At 46.0% G+C, this 21520-nt stretch overlaps 2 protein-coding genes across 3 annotated transcripts in view; one reads left to right on the forward strand and one right to left on the reverse strand.

Annotated features, from left to right (window-relative positions):
* Gint3 (GDI interacting protein 3) overlaps positions 1 to 647 on the reverse strand; it is a 50589-nt gene extending 49942 nt beyond the window's left edge. The window contains exon 1 of the mRNA XM_050171006.3: positions 260 to 647. The gene's annotated coding sequence lies outside the window, so the exon portion shown is untranslated. The remainder of the gene's footprint in view (positions 1 to 259) is intronic.
* Positions 648 to 798: 151 nt separating this feature from the next.
* Mon1 (vacuolar fusion protein MON1 homolog) overlaps positions 799 to 21520 on the forward strand; it is a 50636-nt gene continuing 29914 nt past the window's right edge. Inside the window, exons 1-5 of one of the 2 annotated variants that reach the window (XM_055066322.2) lie at positions 799 to 1194; positions 8019 to 8297; positions 9569 to 9700; positions 12477 to 12704; positions 17172 to 17347. In XM_055066322.2, the coding sequence (XP_054922297.1) occupies positions 901 to 1194; positions 8019 to 8297; positions 9569 to 9700; positions 12477 to 12704; positions 17172 to 17347 (1109 nt within the window). In that variant the 5' untranslated portion in view covers positions 799 to 900. The remainder of the gene's footprint in view (positions 1195 to 8018; positions 8298 to 9568; positions 9701 to 12476; positions 12705 to 17171; positions 17348 to 21520) is intronic. The other variant, XM_050171009.3, reaches the window with a different exon arrangement.

Consider the following 21520-nt stretch of genomic DNA (forward strand, 5'->3'; position numbering starts at 1 on the left):
TTCGAGGAGCAATTAAAGCGCTACCGCTTCACCTGCGGGCTCGTCACCTGTCGATTCTAGCGGTGAGCCAGGAAGAGGAATTGTTTTCGTGCACGAACGACAATGCAGTTGGCCTGTAGCGTCACAGCAGGGCGACTGGGCACGGTCGATCGCTCACGCTGTGCCGGCAGCAAATACGTGTCATCGCAACGCTGAACAATCGCGAGCAATCTTTCCCTCGCTGAGCGACCACTTGCATGGCGCACCGATCGAGACTCACCGACGTTCAGAAACTGGTCGGCGATCCGTTCACCGTGCCTGCGCCAGACGTAGACGATGAGGACGACGTTAATGGAGAGTATGACTAGCAGGGTCTTGGCGACGGTCCTCTCGAACTCGTCGCTGCCGAAGCACCACGTATCGAGCTGCTCGTACGCTTCGACCAACGGTCCCGTGAACAGGCTGGTCTGCGTCCACCAGAAATGCGGCGACGGCGGCGATTCGCTCGCGGCTTCTTCTTTCTGGCTACCGGAGAACCAAAACATTTACGGAACTTTGGCGGCGGCGTGACGGGCGGCACCTTCGGCACGAGGAAACGCACATTAGCGAATCGCGCTTTTCCCTGGTGCCCGAAGCCGCCGTTGCTGACGACCTTTGGAAACAGCTGCTAGCTGCTGAATGAGGGGCCCATCGCCGCAATGTATGGGCATCGCGCTAATAATGTAATAAATGCGCGCGAAACGACGCTGTCCTGGCGGCACTGCGACCATTACTGTAGTTAGGGAATAAATGGCCAATTTTTTTCGCTGTCTACCGCTGAATGACTTGCGGCCTGAAAAGCAGGTAAAAATCCTTTAAATGTATTAAGGAAGCGCGGAGCTAGTAGAGTTCGCTGCGTGACTGCGCTGCCGGCGCTTCATCATGGCGTCCGTCAAGGCCGACGTTACGAACGGCGAGAGGCCGCCGATTGATTCCTCGTTGACGGGCGAAGCCAGGCTGATAGACGATGAGGGCGACATTCCCAAGGACTTCGAGCCCGGAGCGTCGAAAGACCCTATCATACTGTCGGTGGACTCTTCGTCCGACTTGGAGAGCCATGTGTTCGCGCAGGGTGACGGCGGAATGTCTCCGCGGTCGCGGTCCAAGAGTACCATCAACGAGATCGAACGGTCTGCCTCCGAAGACGACGTGCCGTCAGTTCAGGTCTGCCACGACGTGAGATCGCACTCGAGGGTGTTTACTACTCCACTCGCGCTGTCGGTTCGCATGTCGCGTGCGGGGTTGCTTTCTGAAGTTTAGTTGACATTGACGCGAAGATGCTTTCGCTTTCCCGTTGACATGTCTGCCTAGGGCACACATATTTGTACAAAAAAAAAAGAAAAAAAAAGAGAAATAGAAGCAGCCACTGTCTTTAGATTGTTCGCTAGAATTGCCTGCAGTTGAGAAAACGACGCTTTGTTGGTGGCTAACAGCTGATCCTAGAGCTTCTATGAAACCTACGCTGTCAGATAACATTTTCGCTGTGAGGATGTTCTCGTAGAAGACAAACGTATATGCCACTTATGTCGTGGTTTGCGCGCTTGAGGCGGCGTAGCCTTGGAATGCTGTCTTCTGCGGGCATTGGGTAGATGAAAAGTATTGTACGAAGCCAATGCTGACCTCACTATTATGTGCCAGACCACCTAAACCTATTTGGCTAGTCTGCTAGAGTGCGAAACACTTGGTTTATGTATTGCAGGTCTATTATGACATTTAGGCGATGAGAGTTCAACATGATACACACTGCTTTATGCTATGGACCATCTATTTGCAGAAGTGCAGTACAAACACTGACCAGAGAATGCTTATTTGTGTTGCATACATGTTATAAGCTTCTCGGTATGCAGTTAAAACTTTATCATTGTGATGACATATAAGTTCATCGCTATAGTCTATCTGGTTCTTACAGATCGACTCATATTTGTCACCTTGCTTAGCATTGCATGTCTAGGAGAGCTGGACTTAGAACACTGCAATGGCTAGCAATGCGGACTAAGCTGAATTCTTTGCCCCGGTGTGGTGTTGCCAAGTGGACAGAGGTGTAGTACAATGAGGTGCCTCAGCATGATGGGAAAATAGCTGGTACGTGTTTTCATGCTTTGCGACAGATACAACTTTTCCAGTAAATGCTTTCAAGCCAGCATTCTCACATGAGCAGTGAATAGACTATGCAAATTGTCCTCCTTTCTAGTGACAGAGGCCTAAACTGATTAATAACAAGGTTATTATCAATTATTTAAAAGCACACCGGAGTGCACTCCTTTCCGGGGATACCAGTCACTCTCAGTGTACACCTGTAGGCTAGACCTGCAAAAAAAGAATGAAAATGCCCTGAAGGGGAGAAAAAACATTTGTCAGTAGGTGTACTTTTTATCAAAGTGGCCTTCACACCCAACATGGTCACTTGCACCAACAAATTGGACATCAAAAGCACTGTGATGTCCAAGAATTGTCTTTAATAAAGTGAAAAATTGCACTATGTTATTTGAAAGTTTTTTATTACTTACTGGTTTAACCAATACTTCTCTTTAGTGTTTCTTTTCACACCCACTGCTTGCCCACATAATTGTGCATCCTGAGTCAGAGCTGCGATATTTTCTGATAAAAAGGTTTGAGATTAATGAAGACAAAGTATAAATCCATGCAAGCAATCTTGCGCGTGAAGGGGACAAGCGACGTGCAACTGCTACGTCTGCTCGTCGCCTACAAGTCAAACCCTATGCAGGCGGCGAGATAAAGCAACGTCTCCCCGGTGTTGCTGGTATGAGGGCAGCAAATACGTACCGAAACTGGTGTGACACACGCTTTAATAATTTCAGTTGATTTGTTCTTTAGCTGTGCAGAGCAGCATAAAGTATTTATGAAATTCTTGCAGTAGGTTTCTTTATCATTGTACATACTAAGATTCAGTCGTTTGTTCGTTTCATGTGACAACCTGTGTATCACTGTTGTACATCCTGTTATGGCTCATAGCACTTCGGAGCGACAAGCAACAAATTTTAGATTTCCAAAACCGAGCAGTCGAGCGAGGGGAACGAGTTCATGCGACGGCGCGTTTCATCACTCGAAGCCAACGCTCGTCGCTGTCCCACACAAGATCGCTCTCATGGGGCTTGGGCTTAATTGGGCTAGTTGGTGCATTTTAAAAGGCTAAGACAAACTGCCCTGCCTGCTTCTCTCTTTCCTTCTATTGTCTTTTATTACACTCAAGTTTCTTTAGCCTTCGAAGGTTTGGGAGTCTGACTATAAGACTTTATGGTGAGGGAGCTTACAAAGTTGCACTTATTTTTTCGTAGTCGACATAAACAGTCCACCTGGGGCAAAAGAGACAGACAGGACAAGTGTGGGGTTGACAAGGATGGAAGCATGGCCGAGTTGGTAATTCATGACATAATATGAGAACTGGGCAGAAGATGACAACTCTGAAAAGAAAGATCAACACTGCGCTGTTTGTCTTATCTTCATTTTTCACACTTTGCTCATTTGTGCAGGGACACATGCACGGAGTACTTATTTATGTGCTCAGATAGCTGATTTTTCAAGTGCACTTTAATGGAGATGTCACTTTACTGGCAGGTCACAGTAAGGTGCCTATTATTTTATTGTGATAACAATTATATAGACACTCTAGGTGCATTTCTGCCATCAGCATCACCATCACCGTGATGTTTTATATAAAGTCCAAGGGTGATAACACTGTTGCAGCGCGTCTTCCATCGTGTGCAAGGCACCGGGGGGAGGGGAGGCATTCTACTCTGGCGGCAACTGCGTATGGCGCGGTCGCGTGGTCTTTATCTTCAAAGTGATCTGCATAGGGAGCAGAGTCTAGGTACGGCGGTGGCTCGTACCTTGGTGCATGCTGTGTGTTCTTGGCGCTCAAATTGCATTGAAGCGACAGACAGCACGAAGGTCACTTCGCTCACTGCAGCTGCCACATTTGCTCATGCCAGTGTTTTGACACCGAGTGTCCATGGTCATCGAGTGTGATGTGTTCATGTTTGCTGTGCGCGCTGACACCATGCTTGTTAATTTAGCTATTAAGCGAATGTCTACAAGATGATACAACCGATAAAAGTACTATTTTACTTTGTATGGCTGTCTGCTAATTTGCTATTGCAATCGATGCTTTGCCTTTCAGGCGAAACCGCAACTTTTTGGTTGCTGTCATTAACTAGATGTCTTAATAACTAATTAACCATGAAAATGCGTACATTGCACAATGTACTTCCTGGAACACTGTCTAGCACCCACAACATTTGGGTACCGGCTGTTTTCAGAATTTGTCTGGATAGATGTGCAGAAACTGAATGTCAGTTCCGTCCTGGCCACTATGTTAGCTTTAGCAATGTTATGAGGTCTCAAAAAAGAAAAAGAAAGCGAGAAAAAAAGAGTCATGAAATTCGATAAAGCAGCCAAAAACTAGCTGACCTAAGCCACAGGGGGGGGGAGAAGTAGCCAGGCAGGTATCCAAGCCATGAATGAGTCACAGTGTGCTAGAAGGAGGCGCAGTACAGTGGGCTGCACTCTCCAGGTGGCTCCGGTGGCATTGGCAGTAGCGGCGGCGCTGCTATCAACCACTCTTGAAAAGAAGCAGATGAAACGCTCACATCCATGGTGATGTACATATATGTTTGGCGCGCGTGGCAAATTTTGTTCGGATTTTTGCCCATAAGCACTTCGTTTGTTTAGTCTGCATTACCTGCTTATGTATTGCGTATTGTTTCTTTGCCAGAGATGCAAAAGCGGCTTTTGAAATAACTATAGTGCATCTGTCCTTGCCACTGGAATCTATATAGCCACGCTCTCGAGAACACTGGCACTTTCGATCACAATTGAGTCCCATCCAGATGAGCTTTTTAAACACAATGGAAAATTATCGCTCCAACACGTTCAGCAATCAGGATCAAGTTTCTTTAACTTACCGACCTTGAGGGCGGCGATGACAGTCTATACGATTGTGAGTGAGCACATTGTTGAATTCTGCTACAGTCTACAACTTGTTGAATTCTTACATGATCTAGCACAAGGTATGAACAATCAGTCACAAGTTCGACATAATTTTCCTTGACTTTTCCAAAGCATTCGATCCCATATCTAACTGGAAATTGATCTACAAGCTTGAGCATTTAATAGGTGACAGGCCTGTCACACAACGGATGAGCAATTATTTAACTGACCATTACCAAATTGTCCAACTCAGTAGACGCACCTCCAACATTAACCCCGTAGTATCTGGCATCCTCCAAGAATATGTGCTGGCACCTTTTTTATTTTTGCTATTGATCAATAACATAAGTAACCAAAGTGAAGTACAAATGAGAGTATTTACAGACTGTGTGCTCTACCATGAAATTACACATAGATCTGACCAGATCAAACTAAACAGCGCCTTAAATAATGTTTATCAGTGGTGTCATGATTGGAACATGATCATTAACAAAGAAAAGACAGTTTCTATTTCTGTTACAGAGAAAAAAGTTCCGCATAAGTTCACTTATGGTTCTGGTAGCACTGCACTACAAACTGTTACTGAATGCCAATATCTGGGCATCATTATCATATCCATCTTAAACTGGACAGCACACATTCAATGTGTAGCAAAAAAAGCCACGAACAATATCTTTTTCCTTAAAGATGCATTGAATAACTTGCCTCCCGGAATAAAGCTACTGGCTTACGTCTTGCTTACACGTCCGATATTAGAATATGCTAACATTGCATGGTTTCCCTTTACAGCTACCAATGTAGCCACACTCAAAAGTGTGCAATCAAAAGCTGTGCAACTTACCTATAGCTGATACAGAAGCACATATTCACCTACTGAACTTAAGCTTTGCACAGGGCTCTACCTTCTATCTAGCCGATCGCAGCTACATCGCTTGAAGTTCCTTACTTCGCACAATTCATTCAAGATTAACTCCGAAGGCTTCATCAATATAAGACACTCCAGAACTTCCAGTCACAAACACCCTCTCACTCTTGAGAAATTCTTTTGCAATAGCAACACTTTTTACTTTTGCTTCTTTCCCCAAGCAGTATGTGAATGGAATGCACTAGACAACTCAGCTGCAATGCAGCCGGCAGTCCTGAAATTTCTAGGGCTTGCCGAGCTGACAACAATGCCACCAAATTGACGTGATTTGTAATGATACATGGGTGATATATGCTTTCTATTGTATAGCTGGTATTTATGAATTTGTTGTTTGTTTGATTTGCTTGATTGTATCATGCTTGTATCATGCCCTTAGCATGACTTGTTTGATGGTTAGATACTTGACAAGCTTATACATGCTTGATTTGTACCCTTAGCATTGCATAACTGCTTATCATTCCATAACTGCTATATCTTGAATTCTTGCTTCTTTAAGTGCACCCATCCCTATAAAAATGCCATTTGGGGTTGACAGTATACTGAAATCATTCTGATCGTACATAATCACAATAAGGTGATCGCGTGACAGGGGCATTAAACGTAGCTAGGCCCCGCAACGTCGAAAGTAAGTTTAAATTAAGCAGTTGCATTGTGAGCTCGTTCTCTCCTTGGCACACCTTTCAGCAGCATATTAAATGACGCCCCGGAAGAAAAAAATAAACTGTTCAAATGAATAACATAGAACAGAATCAGCCGGACTTGTTGCTGCTGACGCGAACTGAAATGCTCATGAATCGAAAAGCGGCAGACATTCATAGGAAGTGGGCAAAACACCACTTAACAAATGTGTTATAGCCATGCAAGAGGCAACCGCATGCGAGAGTGGGCGATTTTAGTGCCACCACTCCATTTGCCACTGGCATCGTCATTTGCCCCTGTGTGTCACTGCCTCTGCGTGCCCCTTTCTAGTTCACTGTAACGTAGTGCTTATGAAGGAACCCACACTCCACCATGTTATTCAGTGCGACTATAAAAGGCACCCTTTCTGTCGTGGCAGTATTGCATTTTAACATTCTTGAAAACGTAAATACAAAGTATTTTGTTAGAGTGTGTGCTATTGGTATAGTGCCAAACGGTACAAAACTCATCTTGACTGGAACGCACCTTATAGTAGCATTATTCTATGTTTATTTTAAAAGTAGTCAGTCACTCGAAATTGGAATGGAGGTAAGCAGCAGGGGAGGAAGCAGAGAAAAGGTAATGTGATGATTACAGCACATAGCTGATGTTCTATTAGAGTAACAGTGTGGGGCTATAAGAGAAAGGAAGCGCAGTTGCTGACAGTAGAGGATTACGTGATGCAACGCGATTTGGAAATCTGCAGGCATAGGATGGAATTGACTGGCACAAGATAGGGGTAGGTGTAGATCACTGAGAAAGACCTTTGACCTGCTGTGTACATATAATAGATTGATGATGAATCAATAGAGCAGGTGAAGTTTTTTTTTTTTGCAGTACTTGTTCCTGGGCTAGTCAGTGCACAGTTAAAGAACCAACAAGGTGTTGACAAGAAGGGTTGTGGCTGGTGCAGCGTAGCCTAAGTTTCTTTTGCACCAATAGGCCAATTTAACTAACAAGAAAGGTTACAAGATAAAATGCCACTTTATTTTTCTTGGTGATTGCCTGTATTGCCTTTTCGTGGTACAGCTCCGCAATCATGGCCACAAAATGACCTTCTTTGTCTGTGTCTGCTTCAAGAATTCGTAGGTTTTTTTTCTTGAGAAAAGGAGACTGCCTTTCTTTCAGTGAAATAAAGTTAATAGAGCTAAATAAATAAATAGAAAGTTACCTTGTCTTGTCTTCTTCAGGATACTTGAAGCTCCCTCTAGCCCACTCGCATTCCCCAAAACTACCACTTCATGCTGCTCAAATGAATTTTGCAAAGCTTCTGTAAGGAAAAAAAGTGTTTGCCCTGTCATCATTCTTGTGTTCCTCTTGTTAACACTACGGTTATTGCCTGCAGCTTTCTTAGTTTACATGCTCTAAAAAGAAGTTGGATTGACACCAAAGTAGCCAACCCTGGCAACAGTGCTTCCTTGTGCCAAGTCTGTGTGGTGTACCTGTTCAGGGTCGTCCTCCGTCAGACACTTCTGTTCAAGAGGTGGACGTGCCGTCAGCTGAGGACGTGACCGAAGCTTCAAGCGCTGCTGACCTGCTAGGTCCCGAGTTGGGTGCCCTGGCTGAGGACTGGGACAATCATGCCTGGCGGCAGCAAGAGAAGCATGTGTTTGTCCTTAGCGACGCAGGGAAGCCCATCTACTGTCGGCATGGCAGTGAGGAGCAACTTGCTGCGCTTGCAGGAGTCATGCAAGCGCTTGTCTCATGCATTGCCCTTTCTGGAGACCAGGTTTGTTGACTTTTTAATTTGTTAGCACTCTTAGGGTACTTCGCATACTTTCTGGGGGCCATCTATCTATGTATGTTGGTATCTAACCATTTTCCCGCCTACCTGGGTCACTGGGTAGTTATTGGTGGAATGGGTAGCACATCAGGCAGCTGTGCCGAGGTAACGGGGTTTGAAACCAAACATCGCACCCACTTGGGTCGCTGATTATGTGGCAGTGGGTATGTAGGGGCCACTCTTCAACGAACCTCTCTCACGCCAACATGGGTCACTCTAGACGTGGGATTGGGTAGGCACCACTGTTCTAAGAAACTCTTTGACGCTGACTTGGAGCACTGGGTATGTACTGCTTGGTCTGTGCTGCTCTTTAATGTGTAAAGGGATGTATTCAACAGTTCAGCAGGTAGGGCCAAGCGTAAGCTGGCATTCAAGGGACACGGAGCAGGAACAGCTGGACACCCAAGTTCACACTTGTGCCAAGCACCGGCAATCCAACTGGCCCAGTGGCTGCACTGCAGGCATCAAATATATGATTTGACTGGCTTTGTCTGTGCATTTATTTTTTTTCATTGTAATTACCCTCGGTGCAAAAGCAGAGCCATCCTGGCGACCTACGACATGGGGACAAGCGGGTCGTAGTATTTTTTTGGGAGGTGAATGTGAACAACATCCCATCCATGGCAGCGCAAGTCGGATGTTTGTTTTTGATGCGTTTCTCAGCATTTGCATGCACCAGTGTGTCACGAATTTCGGAAGCCATGTGCAGGTTTCATGGTGGCGGTGCTAGATGGCGCCGAGTGTTCTTAGGGAAGTGAGAAAGAGGAGTCCCACTGCAGTACATGCCTCATACATAACTCGTTTCGACGATGGCAATACTTTGTGTCGCTGTATTGATTCAGTGCTGACGCATTACTGTCAACAGTCGTTGCAAGATGGTCTCTGCTGCATATATTTTAATACAATTTTTGTCTATTTGAAGTGCACCAATTGCCAAAGTATTGTGTCATACATCTGTCATTTGACTCTGGTAATTCAGCCTGCACAAAGTTTGTATGGCCTTTTCTCAAGTGGATCTGTGACTGTGGCTATGGCTTCAGTGAAGCACCAGGTATTAGGTTCAGTTCTTGGCTGTTGTGGTCACATTCTGATGGGGGCAGAAGGGGGGTTCTCAAAGTAAAACCATAGACTACAGTGTGTCTTGTAACCTGAGTGTTGCTTCAGGATGTTAAACCAAATTAGTCATCGTTTTATAACTTCCTCCGCAACGTGACCAGGTGCGGTACGTTCGGGCAGGTCGTCTGCGACTGGCTTTCCTGTTGCGGCTGCCACTTATCCTGGTGGCGGCCACCAGCCTGCCTCTCTCTCTGCAGCAGTTGCAGGCACAGCTTGTCTACGTCCATGCTCAGGTGGGATCACACTCACTCACTGTTTCCTATTTGTAGTACATCCCCTGAAATGCCGTCTCGTAAGTGCAGCGTGACACAAAACAAAGAACTAGAAAGGATTTGTTTTTGCCTTATTGCACACAAAGATACAAAAGAACACTCAAAAGCTAAAAAAATTCCAGCTTTCCCAATGAGCTTTATTCGATTGAAAAAAGTTCTTTTATACTACCATTGTGTAGTATGTACTGAACCAGTTTTAGAAGTGACACACAAGATGGGGACAAAAGAACTAATGTGTCTCATAGCCCTGGTGCATTCGGACGTAAAAGCTTGTTAAATGATTGTCGCTATACAGAGATATAACTTTGTGATAGAAGCAAGATTAAGGGTTCACAGGAAGATAGAGATGTAAAGCTATGAATTGTAGGAGAAGAATAGAAGCTTCAGGCTGAAGCCAACATTTTGACAAGAAAATTTGTCCTTGTCAGGTCAACAACTGCTTTCCTTGGCAGTAATTAATATGGCCCCGGGACGAGTAGCGTAACCACCCGCTTTGTTTCGTTTATACAGTGCAGACCACTTATAACGTAACCGCTTTTAGCGTGGGACCTGTTATGCGTGTTTTCTTTTACCACCGATATATCTCCCATAGAACTCAATGTATAGGCGAACCACTTATTTCGTAGGCGCGCGAAGCAGAATACCAGTTATAGTGCGGTAAGCCTGCGACCATGAAATCGGCGACGGAGCACGGCCTTTTCTCGGAGGCGTTGAGCATGGGGGGGGCCCGCACGGCCGCACGGTTGCCGGGATTGCAAATGCACGTGCATGGAGACCAGTGGCGAAAAGCGAAACAAAAAGGAGGAGAAGGGTGGGAGACCTTAGAGGAAGGAGGGTGAGTGTTTTCGTCACTATAGCAGTGTCCAACCAGGGTGCGCACTGTGCAGAAGCGGGGTAGAAGCGATAGCGCGACAGCGCACTCCTTTTTTTTTTTTTTTTCCAGTCTCTTTGTTGCATTTGGGGCGTGCACGTCGTGATCTTGTCGTGTCGTAGTTGTCATAGTGGTCAACACCGACGACGTGTGGTCCGGCCTCATTGAAAGCAAGTTTGTTTCCACCACAGACACCTTCCAAGAATATGTAGATGCCAGTGAGTCGGAGCTTCCTGTCTGTGAGGAAGCGAGCACGGATGATACGATCGTCGTAGCGGTGCGTGGTAGCATGGAGCTTGCAACCGAGTCGGACGACGATGTCAACTTGACACCAGACCCAGATGTCTCGTGCAACGATGCTTTGGAATACCTCAGCAAAGTGAAGATGTACTGCGCGAACAACAGTTTGAGTGAGCGTGAGAGTGAGAAAGTGCTTCAGTGCTTAAGCCTTGTAGAGGACGAAATTGTTCGAAGTGCTGTTAAAAAAAATCTCCAGACAAAAGTAACAGCGTTTTTCTGCTGATGCCGCACTTGTCAGGAGAACTTGGTTTCTGTGCTCTGCTGCGATTGTGTTGCATGTGTGTGTGAGTGAAATATGTAATAAATTGTGTTTGCAAGGTGGGTGGTTCATTTGGCATGGGCAAAAGCCGGAAAAAGCATGCATTGGTTATAACGTGGTACCGCTTATAGTGCGGATTTTTACAACTCCCGTGACTTACGTTATAAGCAGTCTACACTGTAGTGCAACATACCGTATTTACTCACATAATGATCGCACTTTCCTGTCAGAAAAATTGACGCTAAATCAGGGGTGCGATCATTACGCGGGTTAAATTTCCCGTGAAAAGAAAAAAAAATTTTTTTCGTCCCGCGTTTGCTGCGGGACACCAAAACAAAAATGGCAGCCGGTGGAGCATGCCGAACGCGCCGAATGCGATTTTTTTTTCTTCTCGCGAGTACATTACGTGCATTGAAACAGTTTTTTCGGTATCAGTAATGAATAATATCGCTAATATCGGCAAGTTTACAACAATAACGTAGCCATGTCCACTTTGAGGGGACAGAAACAGATGGGCGCGCTTAGCTGCCAGTGACATAGAAACACATGGCCGGCATGCTGCACAAACTGCGGCATCTGTCTTCACTACTATCATAATACGGCACGTTTCCGCTAAGGGTTTCCGCTAATATCTTAGCTGTGTTACAAGCATTGGCATATGAATAGGGTACACTTTTAACGTATCAGTGTAAACACGGCTACTATCGTTGCCGCTCGCCATTTGTTGCGTGCCCACGAGTGCAGATGAGAAGAATCGAAAGGTGCCTTTTTTTTTTTTTGTTGACCACAACCATTATAAAGCCTACACATAATAAAGGCAAGTTTGGTTGCAGCTTTTTTTTTTTAGTCATGGGAAGTGCAGAAAGTGATGAAAGTAATGAAATGAGGCATCTATTTAAGAATGTTTAGTGCGTGCAGACCGCTTGGTTTGTTTTGAAGATTCGTTCATGTAGCAGTCAGCAGATGGTAAGCAGGATCAATATTAGCTAGACTTGGCACACGACATATCGCTGTGACAAGTTTGGGGTGCGATCATTACACGAGAAATAAAAAACAATATCGAATTTTGGTGACAAAATTCAGGGGTGCGATCATTACGCGAGTGCGATCATTATGCGAGTAAATACGGTAAATGTCCTTCTTGGGACCAAGAAATTGAGGGAACGAAGGGGGCAGGTGGGTTGTAGGCCAGATTAGTTTTGGCCACTTGTGGGGATCCTAAAATGCCATCCATGGTATTCAGTTTGGAAACCCCTGCCTTACCTCATCCAATGTTCAGCTTCCCTGCACTCTGGCTTGCTGCACAGATCCTGTCGGTGGTGACGGCCAGCCAGCTGGAACGGGTGTTCAACCGGCGGTGCAACTTTGACCTGCGGCGGCTGCTGGCTGGGTCCGAGCGTTTCCTCGACTCCTTGTGCGACCTGATGGATCGCGACCCAAGCTTCCTGCTAGGCGCCGTCCGCTGCCTGCCCCTGGCACCTGCCCTGCGCGACCAGATCACCCAAGCCATGCTCAAGCACTGTGCCAAGCACAAGGCAAGTGGGGGCACAGGCCGGGCTTTCTTGCCTCTCTATACTTCGTGCAGTGCTGTGACTGCTATGGATCATTTCAGCCAATCAGGAAAGAAAAGCACTTAAGTGCAGAAAGAAAAGAAACAAATTGAGTGATCACTATAGAAAAATACTAAGGGCCAGGAGCATGAAATTGTGCAGCAAGGTTGAGTAGTCTTTCTAGAGCATCATAGTCATTTTTGCATACATATTGCTGAAGCCATTGGAAACAATTTGGCAGACATTTAAATACACCAAGATAGCACCCACATGCCATCGCAAGAGAGGAGCATGCACCAAGCAGCCAGCATGACAGGGGGAAGGGGAAAGGATTCGGTTCATGCCTGCACATGCAGAATTGGGATGAACTCTTTAGGCCCATTTTCCCCAAATGAGCATTTAAGTGAGCATAGAAGTCATGAAATGTGATGCAGAGAATCTGAATTCAAATTTTTGAAGGCAAATAAACAAAATATTAATTTATCTGTAGCATCCCTTTAACCCTTTCGCTGTCGGACCTTTCTGGCCTTGACGCACCCCCAGTGTCGGCTTGGTTCCAGGGAACGAGCATAACAGGGAATGAACATAGCCATTTATTTTTGATTATGATTGGTATACAAATAACATAGTCAATGCAATATGCACATTTCAGTGTTGTGCAGCTGTTGTTAGTAATCATCATCATCAGCCTGACTATAAAATCCATTCAACATCCGAATCTGACGATGCGGAACCCTCTTCCTCGCATGCGACTCTGTCCGAGTCCGAATCCGAGCTCGGCTTGTATTCTGAATCGGAATTCAGCCACCGTTCCAATGAGCAGACGAAGGTCCCGTGCGCAGGGAGGATGCGCTTTCAGTCGCCCGCACAACGGAGAGAAATGGGACGTTGCGTGATCAAGAAGACAGAGGGAAATGGAAAAAGGCTAAACAAAGTTCGAAGGGCTTTACGTTTACTGCTGCGAGTCGGAAGTGAGGGTGCGGCGAGAGAGCGAAAGCAGCAATCGAGTCACCGTTTTTGGAGAGGCAACGGCACGTGCGCCTGAACTTGACGCGCCGTAGCAGGCACACCAACAGAAGAAAAATAAAAACGTTCAAACCAGCGAAGATTGCAGAACAACCCTTGAACCCATAACCACACGCGCGCGACGCATGATCCAGCGAACGCGGAACCACCGCGCCACTCAGCAAAGAGAAAGTGGGGAGTGGCAGTCGCACCGTACTCTTTACTACATGGACTAACACCGGTCGGGGCGAATATACGAACTTGTAGAAAGAGTCAAGAGATGGCGTGGCCAATCCAGGAGCTCCAGCTTTGCGCTCAGGCGCGAAATTTTGAACGCACGATAGAGAACGTACCGGTACGTCAGTGACACTGTGGGGGGGAAGCGCTATGACGTACCAGTACGTCCGTGACAGCGAAAGGGTTAATAGCTTATAGTTGGGTGTGTGTGAATATCAATTTTTTGGGTTCAAAATGAAGTGAATTGTAATTACTGGTGAATAATTTCAAAACGAATAGTTCATGTAGTGGTGGGATATGCATAAAACATTGACTTAAGAGCCAGATGTTGACAAATGTAAGACAAATTGGTTCTTTGCTCGCACAAAACGAAACAGGTCCTCCTGTAGAGTCACTTTGTTTTCAAAGTGCCGTTATTAAAATATTTTCATGAAAAAAATTCGAATTCCACATTTTTCAGACTCCAGCTGCACAGAGAAATTGTTTGCAGGCTCTTGCTCACTATTGTGCTTCAGTCTAAAGTGAAATTTTGTGGTAGTTGAGGTTACGAGAGCGCATTGTGTTTGCCTGTCGTGCATCATCGCAATGCTGTGAAGTACAACACTGATTTTCGCAGCGCTTGACATACAGCTTGATGCTTTATGTCTGCATGCAAGCTTAATGCGTTTCATTCTGCAAGTGCACGGATGAAACTTTCTTTTTTACATTTAGCAGTAAAATTGGGGTGCAGGTTATGCAAATTTCAACTCAAGGTGGTGTGGCTTCACGGTAGCACAAGTTTCACCTCAAAGTGTGGTTTTGTGGCACCGCACTATCGTGACACCACCTCTAGGCAAACAGAGATGCAATGTGGACGATTCGTGCATCCACGAATAGAGACTGCTGTAACGGAGATTTGGGCATTGTATGCAGTTAGTTCCATGTTTTATATGCGCAGTTTTCTTTTTCCTTTCCGAGGTGTCGTAACTGGGGGTGCACCTAATTAGCCGAAGAAATATGTATATTCGTTTGTTTCGAATACTTCAAATTCAGGAACTATGAATACTGAAATTTGAGCCGCAGTGAACATCAAATACCGTAGCCTAGGTAATACTATTCGATTGATAATTTGAAAGTACAAAATATTTGCACAAGCCTACTGTCAGGTCTGCTGCATTTTCTGAGAATGCCTTGTGGTCATGACTCAAGACTGAATACAGTGAAACCTGCCTATACCGAACCTCCATACAACGAATTCCTCAATACTCCGGAGTTTTTCTATTCCCCACCATTACCCCATAGAAGCGCATGTATTTGGGACCTCTACGTAACAAAGTGGAAGTGGGAGACACCCTGGAAATAACAAATTCGCCCCGCTGACCACTTAGTGATCTTGCCTCAAATTTTGTTATTTTAGTGCAAGCAGCAGCCGCATGCACCTCCTGCAGTTGCTCTGCCACTGCTGGAGCGCGAAGTGGTGTCATCGGTGTCATCGCGCTTGGCATGCATGTACCCCCAGCGACAGCGAGACTTCCACAGAGTCCCTCGCCGCCGGCGCAGGGAGGGATAATGCGGACGATGCTGGTCTGTGCGCGAATTCATGTACCCCTTGTACCCCTCGAGCCGGCAACGCAATTCTTGCCGCCATGGCCGTGTCCTTTCTTCCTCACTTCAAACCTCATCCTGCTGCTCGTTCTAACGTTGCTGCCCCTTGCTTGTTTCTGCCACCTCTGGCGGTGCCCCGGTAGCACCACTCTTTGGTTGCTGCACTCCAGCACCACTCTTTGGTTGCTGCACTCCACTTTGTTAACCTGACACCAGGTGGCGCTACTAAAAGAAAAGGAGCTGTAGCTTTCCATGTCCTGTGAGTAGTGGTGCATTTCTGTCTCTTCTCTTCGTCATCATGTCGTTCGCTCCTCGTTTTTGACGCCGTACATACGTGCAAGTTGGCTCCAGTGTCCATGCATCCAGTCACCTCATCCAGTTGCATTCTTCAGACCTGCCCGATTTCGCCGAAGCTTGGGTTTAACTGTGCGCGTATAGAACAACCCCGGATGACCTGCAGCTGTGCAATTTTTTGTATGCGGATGACTGCGCCGTCAATACTGAAGAGATGTCGGATGAGGCACTGGTGGAAAGTGTCCGATATCCCAGTGACGACGACGGAGGTCAATCTTCAGAGGTCGATTCATCACGTGCTTTGCCTTCTGCGAAGGAAGTGCTGGATGCCATTGATGTTTTGCACTGCGCCGCGAGCTTGCTAGAAGATTCATATCATATTGACCAGAAATAAAGATGGGGACAGCGGAAGAGAACACAAAAACACCTCCTGTGCTGGAGGCCCAGCGGGGAACCGCTGGGCATCCAGTTCCCTCGTGCTGTTTTTGTGTTCTCTTCCGCTGTCCCCGTCTTTATTTCTGGTCAATATGTTATGCAGAGAACACCAACTAGGCCAAACTGAAGTTCTGCTGTTGCTAGAAGATGATTGAGCAGCATTGTGTTCCTTGATGTCTTGCGAGCTTTGCCGTCTCACACGAACAAGCAGCAGAGCAAAATAACATTTTTTTGTCCCTAAATAAATGTGCTTTAGGTGAAGTCTACCTCCAGTTCCTCCTTTGTTTAATTTGTGCATTTAGTTTTCTGATTTTCATGCCGAAACTGCATATAATGAAAGCCTCTCTGTAACGAGAATTTTTGAGCATTTGTCAATTTCGTTGTATCCAAGTTTAACTGTACATTTTGTTGTCCATACTTGAGCTGTAGTACAAGGAACTGATGTCTTATTTACACACGCGAGAAAGGGTCCACAACATGAGCTTTCTGGACTTGCAACTGAGTTTTATCAGGAGCTCGTGAACAACTATGTATGTAATTAAGTTAAGATTCATGCATGCCTAAGTAGTACAACAGAAAGCATTATTAAAGTCAAGGAGCAAGCCACTGTACAAAAGTTCTGCAAGACAAGAAAACCTCATGCATAGAAATTTTGTTAGTGGCTTCCAACAAAATTGCGGGTCCAATGCTCTGTTGATGTGGTCTCTTCTTCCTTTGTGTTCTGTCAGACTATCGTGTTGCAGGTCACTGTGCGCATTACAGCTGACTGTGCAGTTGTCGATTCTGTCACAGGTTGTAATCTGTTCTCCAATAATGAAAAAAAAACCTACAAGTACCTCTCTACAACTTCTTATGCAGTCATGGTTGATAGCCGCATTGAATTGTCACACTGTGCAGAAGCTGGTGTTTGGCCTTCTGGTGGCAGAACAGCAGCTGGTGGCATTGGTGGGCATGCGAAAATACCAGTTGCACCATGTCGACCTGCACCTTTTACTGAACCTTGTGCACGCCTCCGAGTCGTTCAAGACGGCCGAGGCCTGGACACCCGTCTGCTTGCCCAAGTTTGACCCCAGGTGATCATTATTTTGACTAACCCCTTCTATTCACTCCTCCATGCTTTATGTGAAGCACTGGACTTCATGGCACTATCTGGAGCACTAACTCCATCTCGCCAAATTCATTGTGTGCAGCAAAAAAATACAATTCACGTCACATATCCACAGATGAGAAGCGGAAGAAGTGCTGTCCCACTGTCTGGCACATATCCTCTTGTGCGCTATGCTGCCCGCAGGATTAGTGACTGAGAATGGGCAGCTGTCTTCATTATCTGTGAAATGCTGTGGGTTTTCATTCCTGATTGGCTAACACAGGTCACGGTATCTGCTGCACTGCATAGAGTTGGTGAGACAGAATACAGGAGATTTCCGTTAATTTTACTCCGGTTAATCCGTTTCTTTTTTTAACAGCGGAGCTGTTTAGGGGCTCGCAATGTCCGTTGACCGTGGTTGTTGTCCGTGCGCGCGTCTGTCATGCCAGACGAAGGTTCCCCGCTGGGCCGACAGACTGCGCCACTGCCACACTGAGCGTCCACAAGGGTGCGCACTGCTCTGAACGAGCCTAGTGTCCCTGTATATGCCCCCGAAGGGAGCAGAGTTACACATAGGTCCGCCAGTATGTTCCAGCTATGCAGTGAAGCCACTCCTCGCATGCACAGGAGGCAAATGCCGCACGATGTTCCATTTGCTTTTTTGTCTGCTGGTCGCGAGCTACATGCGCCATTTTGCAAGCGCTGAGCAAGATGGCATTTCTTAATGTTGCTACGCTCGAACCATTGGCATAGCCGGAATGGGGTAGGGTTCCAACTCCCCGAAATTTTGTTTCTATGTACGTACAGTCGAACCTCAATATATCAAATAGCTTGGTGATCGTGAAAAAGTTTGGTATAGCCAGAATTCAAAATAGAAAATCACATAAAAAACGTGTCAAAAACTTCTGCAAATCAATTAATGAACCAAGGGTGTAAACAGGGATCGTTGTTCGGAGCGCGCATTTGGTGACCTAGGTCGCGTCGACTTCGGCAGCGGTGAGCGTGCGGTGGATTGCCGCAAGCAATTAGCCTAGGCAACACCTTCTATAACTACTGGAGGCGTTGGCCTAAGCCTCGCCGACTTTGTCAGCCGCGCAAAGTGGGCGCAGCCTTGGCAAATTGCGCACAGCGCAACTGAACACGTGCTCCAAACAACCATCCCCAATCGTGCCCCAATCGCAGCGCAGTAAATACTCACTTGAAGCTTCGCACAAAGTATTTATTTATTTGGCTGAAACTACTGCAGCAGTGTAGCCTGCTCCTTATTGGCAGCCACGTGCTTAAACATGGAGTCCTCAACATAGTCTAAACAATCCACAAGCGATAGGCCGGTGCCTTCTATTGTGCTGCAATAGCGGCATAGAAGGGCCAAAGCAGCTACAGCACTAGTTAAGTTGGGAGCAGAGCAACATCAGTGCTTGCAGGATCAGCCTCGGCAGCATCTTGGTTTGGCCGCTACTTGTGCTGCGATCTCCACGTCTGTCAATCGAAGCATTTTGAAACACTGTCAATAACAAAGTATTAAGTGGCATATGCCAAGGCAGCTATGAGTGAGCCCAGTGAGCGCGTGCTGGCGCGAGTCATTGTGGATGCAAACTGCCAGTCCTCGCGAGGCGCGGCAGGCACAGAGCGCAGCATCGAGGAGGAGTCAGTGCGGCAAGTGCAATGCATCGTTGACGTCGAACTAGCCAAGCCTGCCACATGCGTGCGCCACTACGTTCAAATGGCGCCCTCGGCGCAATCTATGTATGCAGCTATAGTGCGCTGCAGTCGGGAATGCCTATCGTGCCACTGTTATCTTCGAGGGTGTTGCGGGAAACCTCACCGCCTGTCAACAGAGCGCACCTGGTGTGGGACAGCGGAGTTCGATATATCCATTTTACATCCGACCCCGTTTGAAATAAAAAATTAAAAATGCATGCAATTTTTCAGGTGGTATAGAAAGTGTTCAATATATGCAATAATTCGATATATCCGTGTTTGATATATCGAGGTTTGACTGTATATGCGCACATACACAAACACAAACAAACATACATATAGGGGTAGGACCTCTCTCGATCCCGCGAAATAAAATTCTGATTACGGGCATGGCTCGAACAGCTCAAAAGTTTGCATGCAAACACAAATTTTTGCAAACATGCTGTACATTGCAACAAAAAGTGGTGCAATGTTTTCCAGCATGCATATGAAGTTTCCTCACTGAGGCTGGAAGGCAAGAAATCTTTTAAAAGGTGTTTAAAGAAAACTTCACACACATAAGTGGACAATTATATAAGCGCATTTTGGCTGCCGAAACCAGCCAATTAATGATCATTGCCAAGAGAACTATCATGCCTGCAGTTATGTCAGCGATCGTTAACAGAGCGTCATTTATCACTAACCATCGTTCACAGCAGCTACATATTTTCGATATATGCGGTGCCGACACATAGATTTCAACGCATTTCAAATGTTCACATGCACACATTTTATGCAAAGCCTATTTTTACAATTCATTCATAGCTAATACTAACCAGTTGCTTCATAGCAGCAAATCATCAAGTGGAAAAGGATTCAAGATGCAGGAACTCCTAGATCAAATTTATTTCGTACAAGGGAATGGATGACCAATTGTGGCTAGCAGAAGGGCAAGAGTGCTGGTTCTTGGAGCCTTGGGGGGGTAGAAGTCAAAGCAACTGGAAAGGCAACAAGCTATTACAAATAACATGTTATTTTTATTGCACTAATCTTGCCAAGATGACAAACTTGCAAAGTAATTATTCACATATTGCAGACTGTAGTATGACAACACATATTCTTGATTTTTTCATACTAATCGGGTCACTTTACTATGACACAGCACTTATTAAACATACATGCATAAGTTTACGTTGCTCACGTCGACTAAGGCCGATCGAACAAGCAAGATATTGCGAGTGGTAAATGCTGAAGCTATCACAGCTGTCTCATAACCGGGAGCGCATGAGGTTATCGCTTACTGCAAACAATGAACACTAGCACATCAGTCAATGTTATGTGGAAAATCAGAACGCCGACAAAAAATATGGAAAGGACAGAGGTGAGAAAAACCATAGTGCAGCGGCCAAATTGTATCTGCTAGTGCAGTCGATCCCAGATATATCGAACTCGAAGGGGATCGCGAGATAGTTTGATATATCGATAATTTGAAATATAAAATATGCATGTCAGAAGCTTCTCTAACAACTCCACACATCTCAAGGCAGTTTCCCGATGTCGTGACTAATGGGAACTTACCGATCTGTTCCTCCAAGGCATGTAAAAAAACAAAAACACAGCGCAATGACCAGAGCACTTTATTTCGGAAGAAAAAATTCTGTGACCTTTGCTTGCTTTTTCTTCTGCACCATCAAGTTCATCAAGCTGTCCTCAAGCTTGTTGACAGTGTCCAAATGAGAAAGGCCAGCTCCTTCCATTGTGCCACAACAGCGGCGAATGACGCTGAAAGCTGATGCAAGTTCAGCTGCAGTGCATGGTGGTTGGTCCTCTTCGTCGGAACCTTCGCCGCTGCTCGAGTCTGCGTCCTCGTCACCCATGATGGCAGCCACAATCTCCGCATCAGCGCGATACGATACAGCTTGCACGCCATCGTCAGCGCTGACGAAATCGCGTGCTGTAACACTGCCTGGGATGGCGCCTAGGAATGCCGAGAGCTCGCAAAATTCGCTGTCCAGGCATCCAGCGTCATCGTCTTCACTGTCAAGACATCCATTGTCTGCAGCTACCACAAAGCTGGTTTTGCAGAAGCAGTTCACAATTGTACTTTTCTTCACGTCGTTCCAAGCACCAGCCAGCATTTGAATGGCTAACGTACTAGCTGACAAAATGGCCACATCACTCACATCACTAGCTATTAATCCCACGACTACGGTCCCTGTCACAGATCTGAAGCCCTTCTTACATAAGAAACTGCAAAACTACTGGCAATGCATGTGAGACACAGAAATAAATAACAAACTGCGCTGTGTAAAGCCACCGTTAGGTTTTTAGCCCTCCGCAACAAAATCATGGCGAACAGATGTCCTAATCTGTCGTCTCAGAATAGGACACACATATGGCAATCATAATTATCTACTTACTGGAAATGAATCTACCACCTGTGGCAGATGTTGTGAGAGGCTGACCGTCCTTCACGTCC

Source organism: Dermacentor andersoni, chromosome 6 (genome assembly GCF_023375885.2).
Source record: "Dermacentor andersoni chromosome 6, qqDerAnde1_hic_scaffold, whole genome shotgun sequence".
NCBI classification, from domain to species: Eukaryota; Metazoa; Arthropoda; class Arachnida; order Ixodida; family Ixodidae; genus Dermacentor; species Dermacentor andersoni.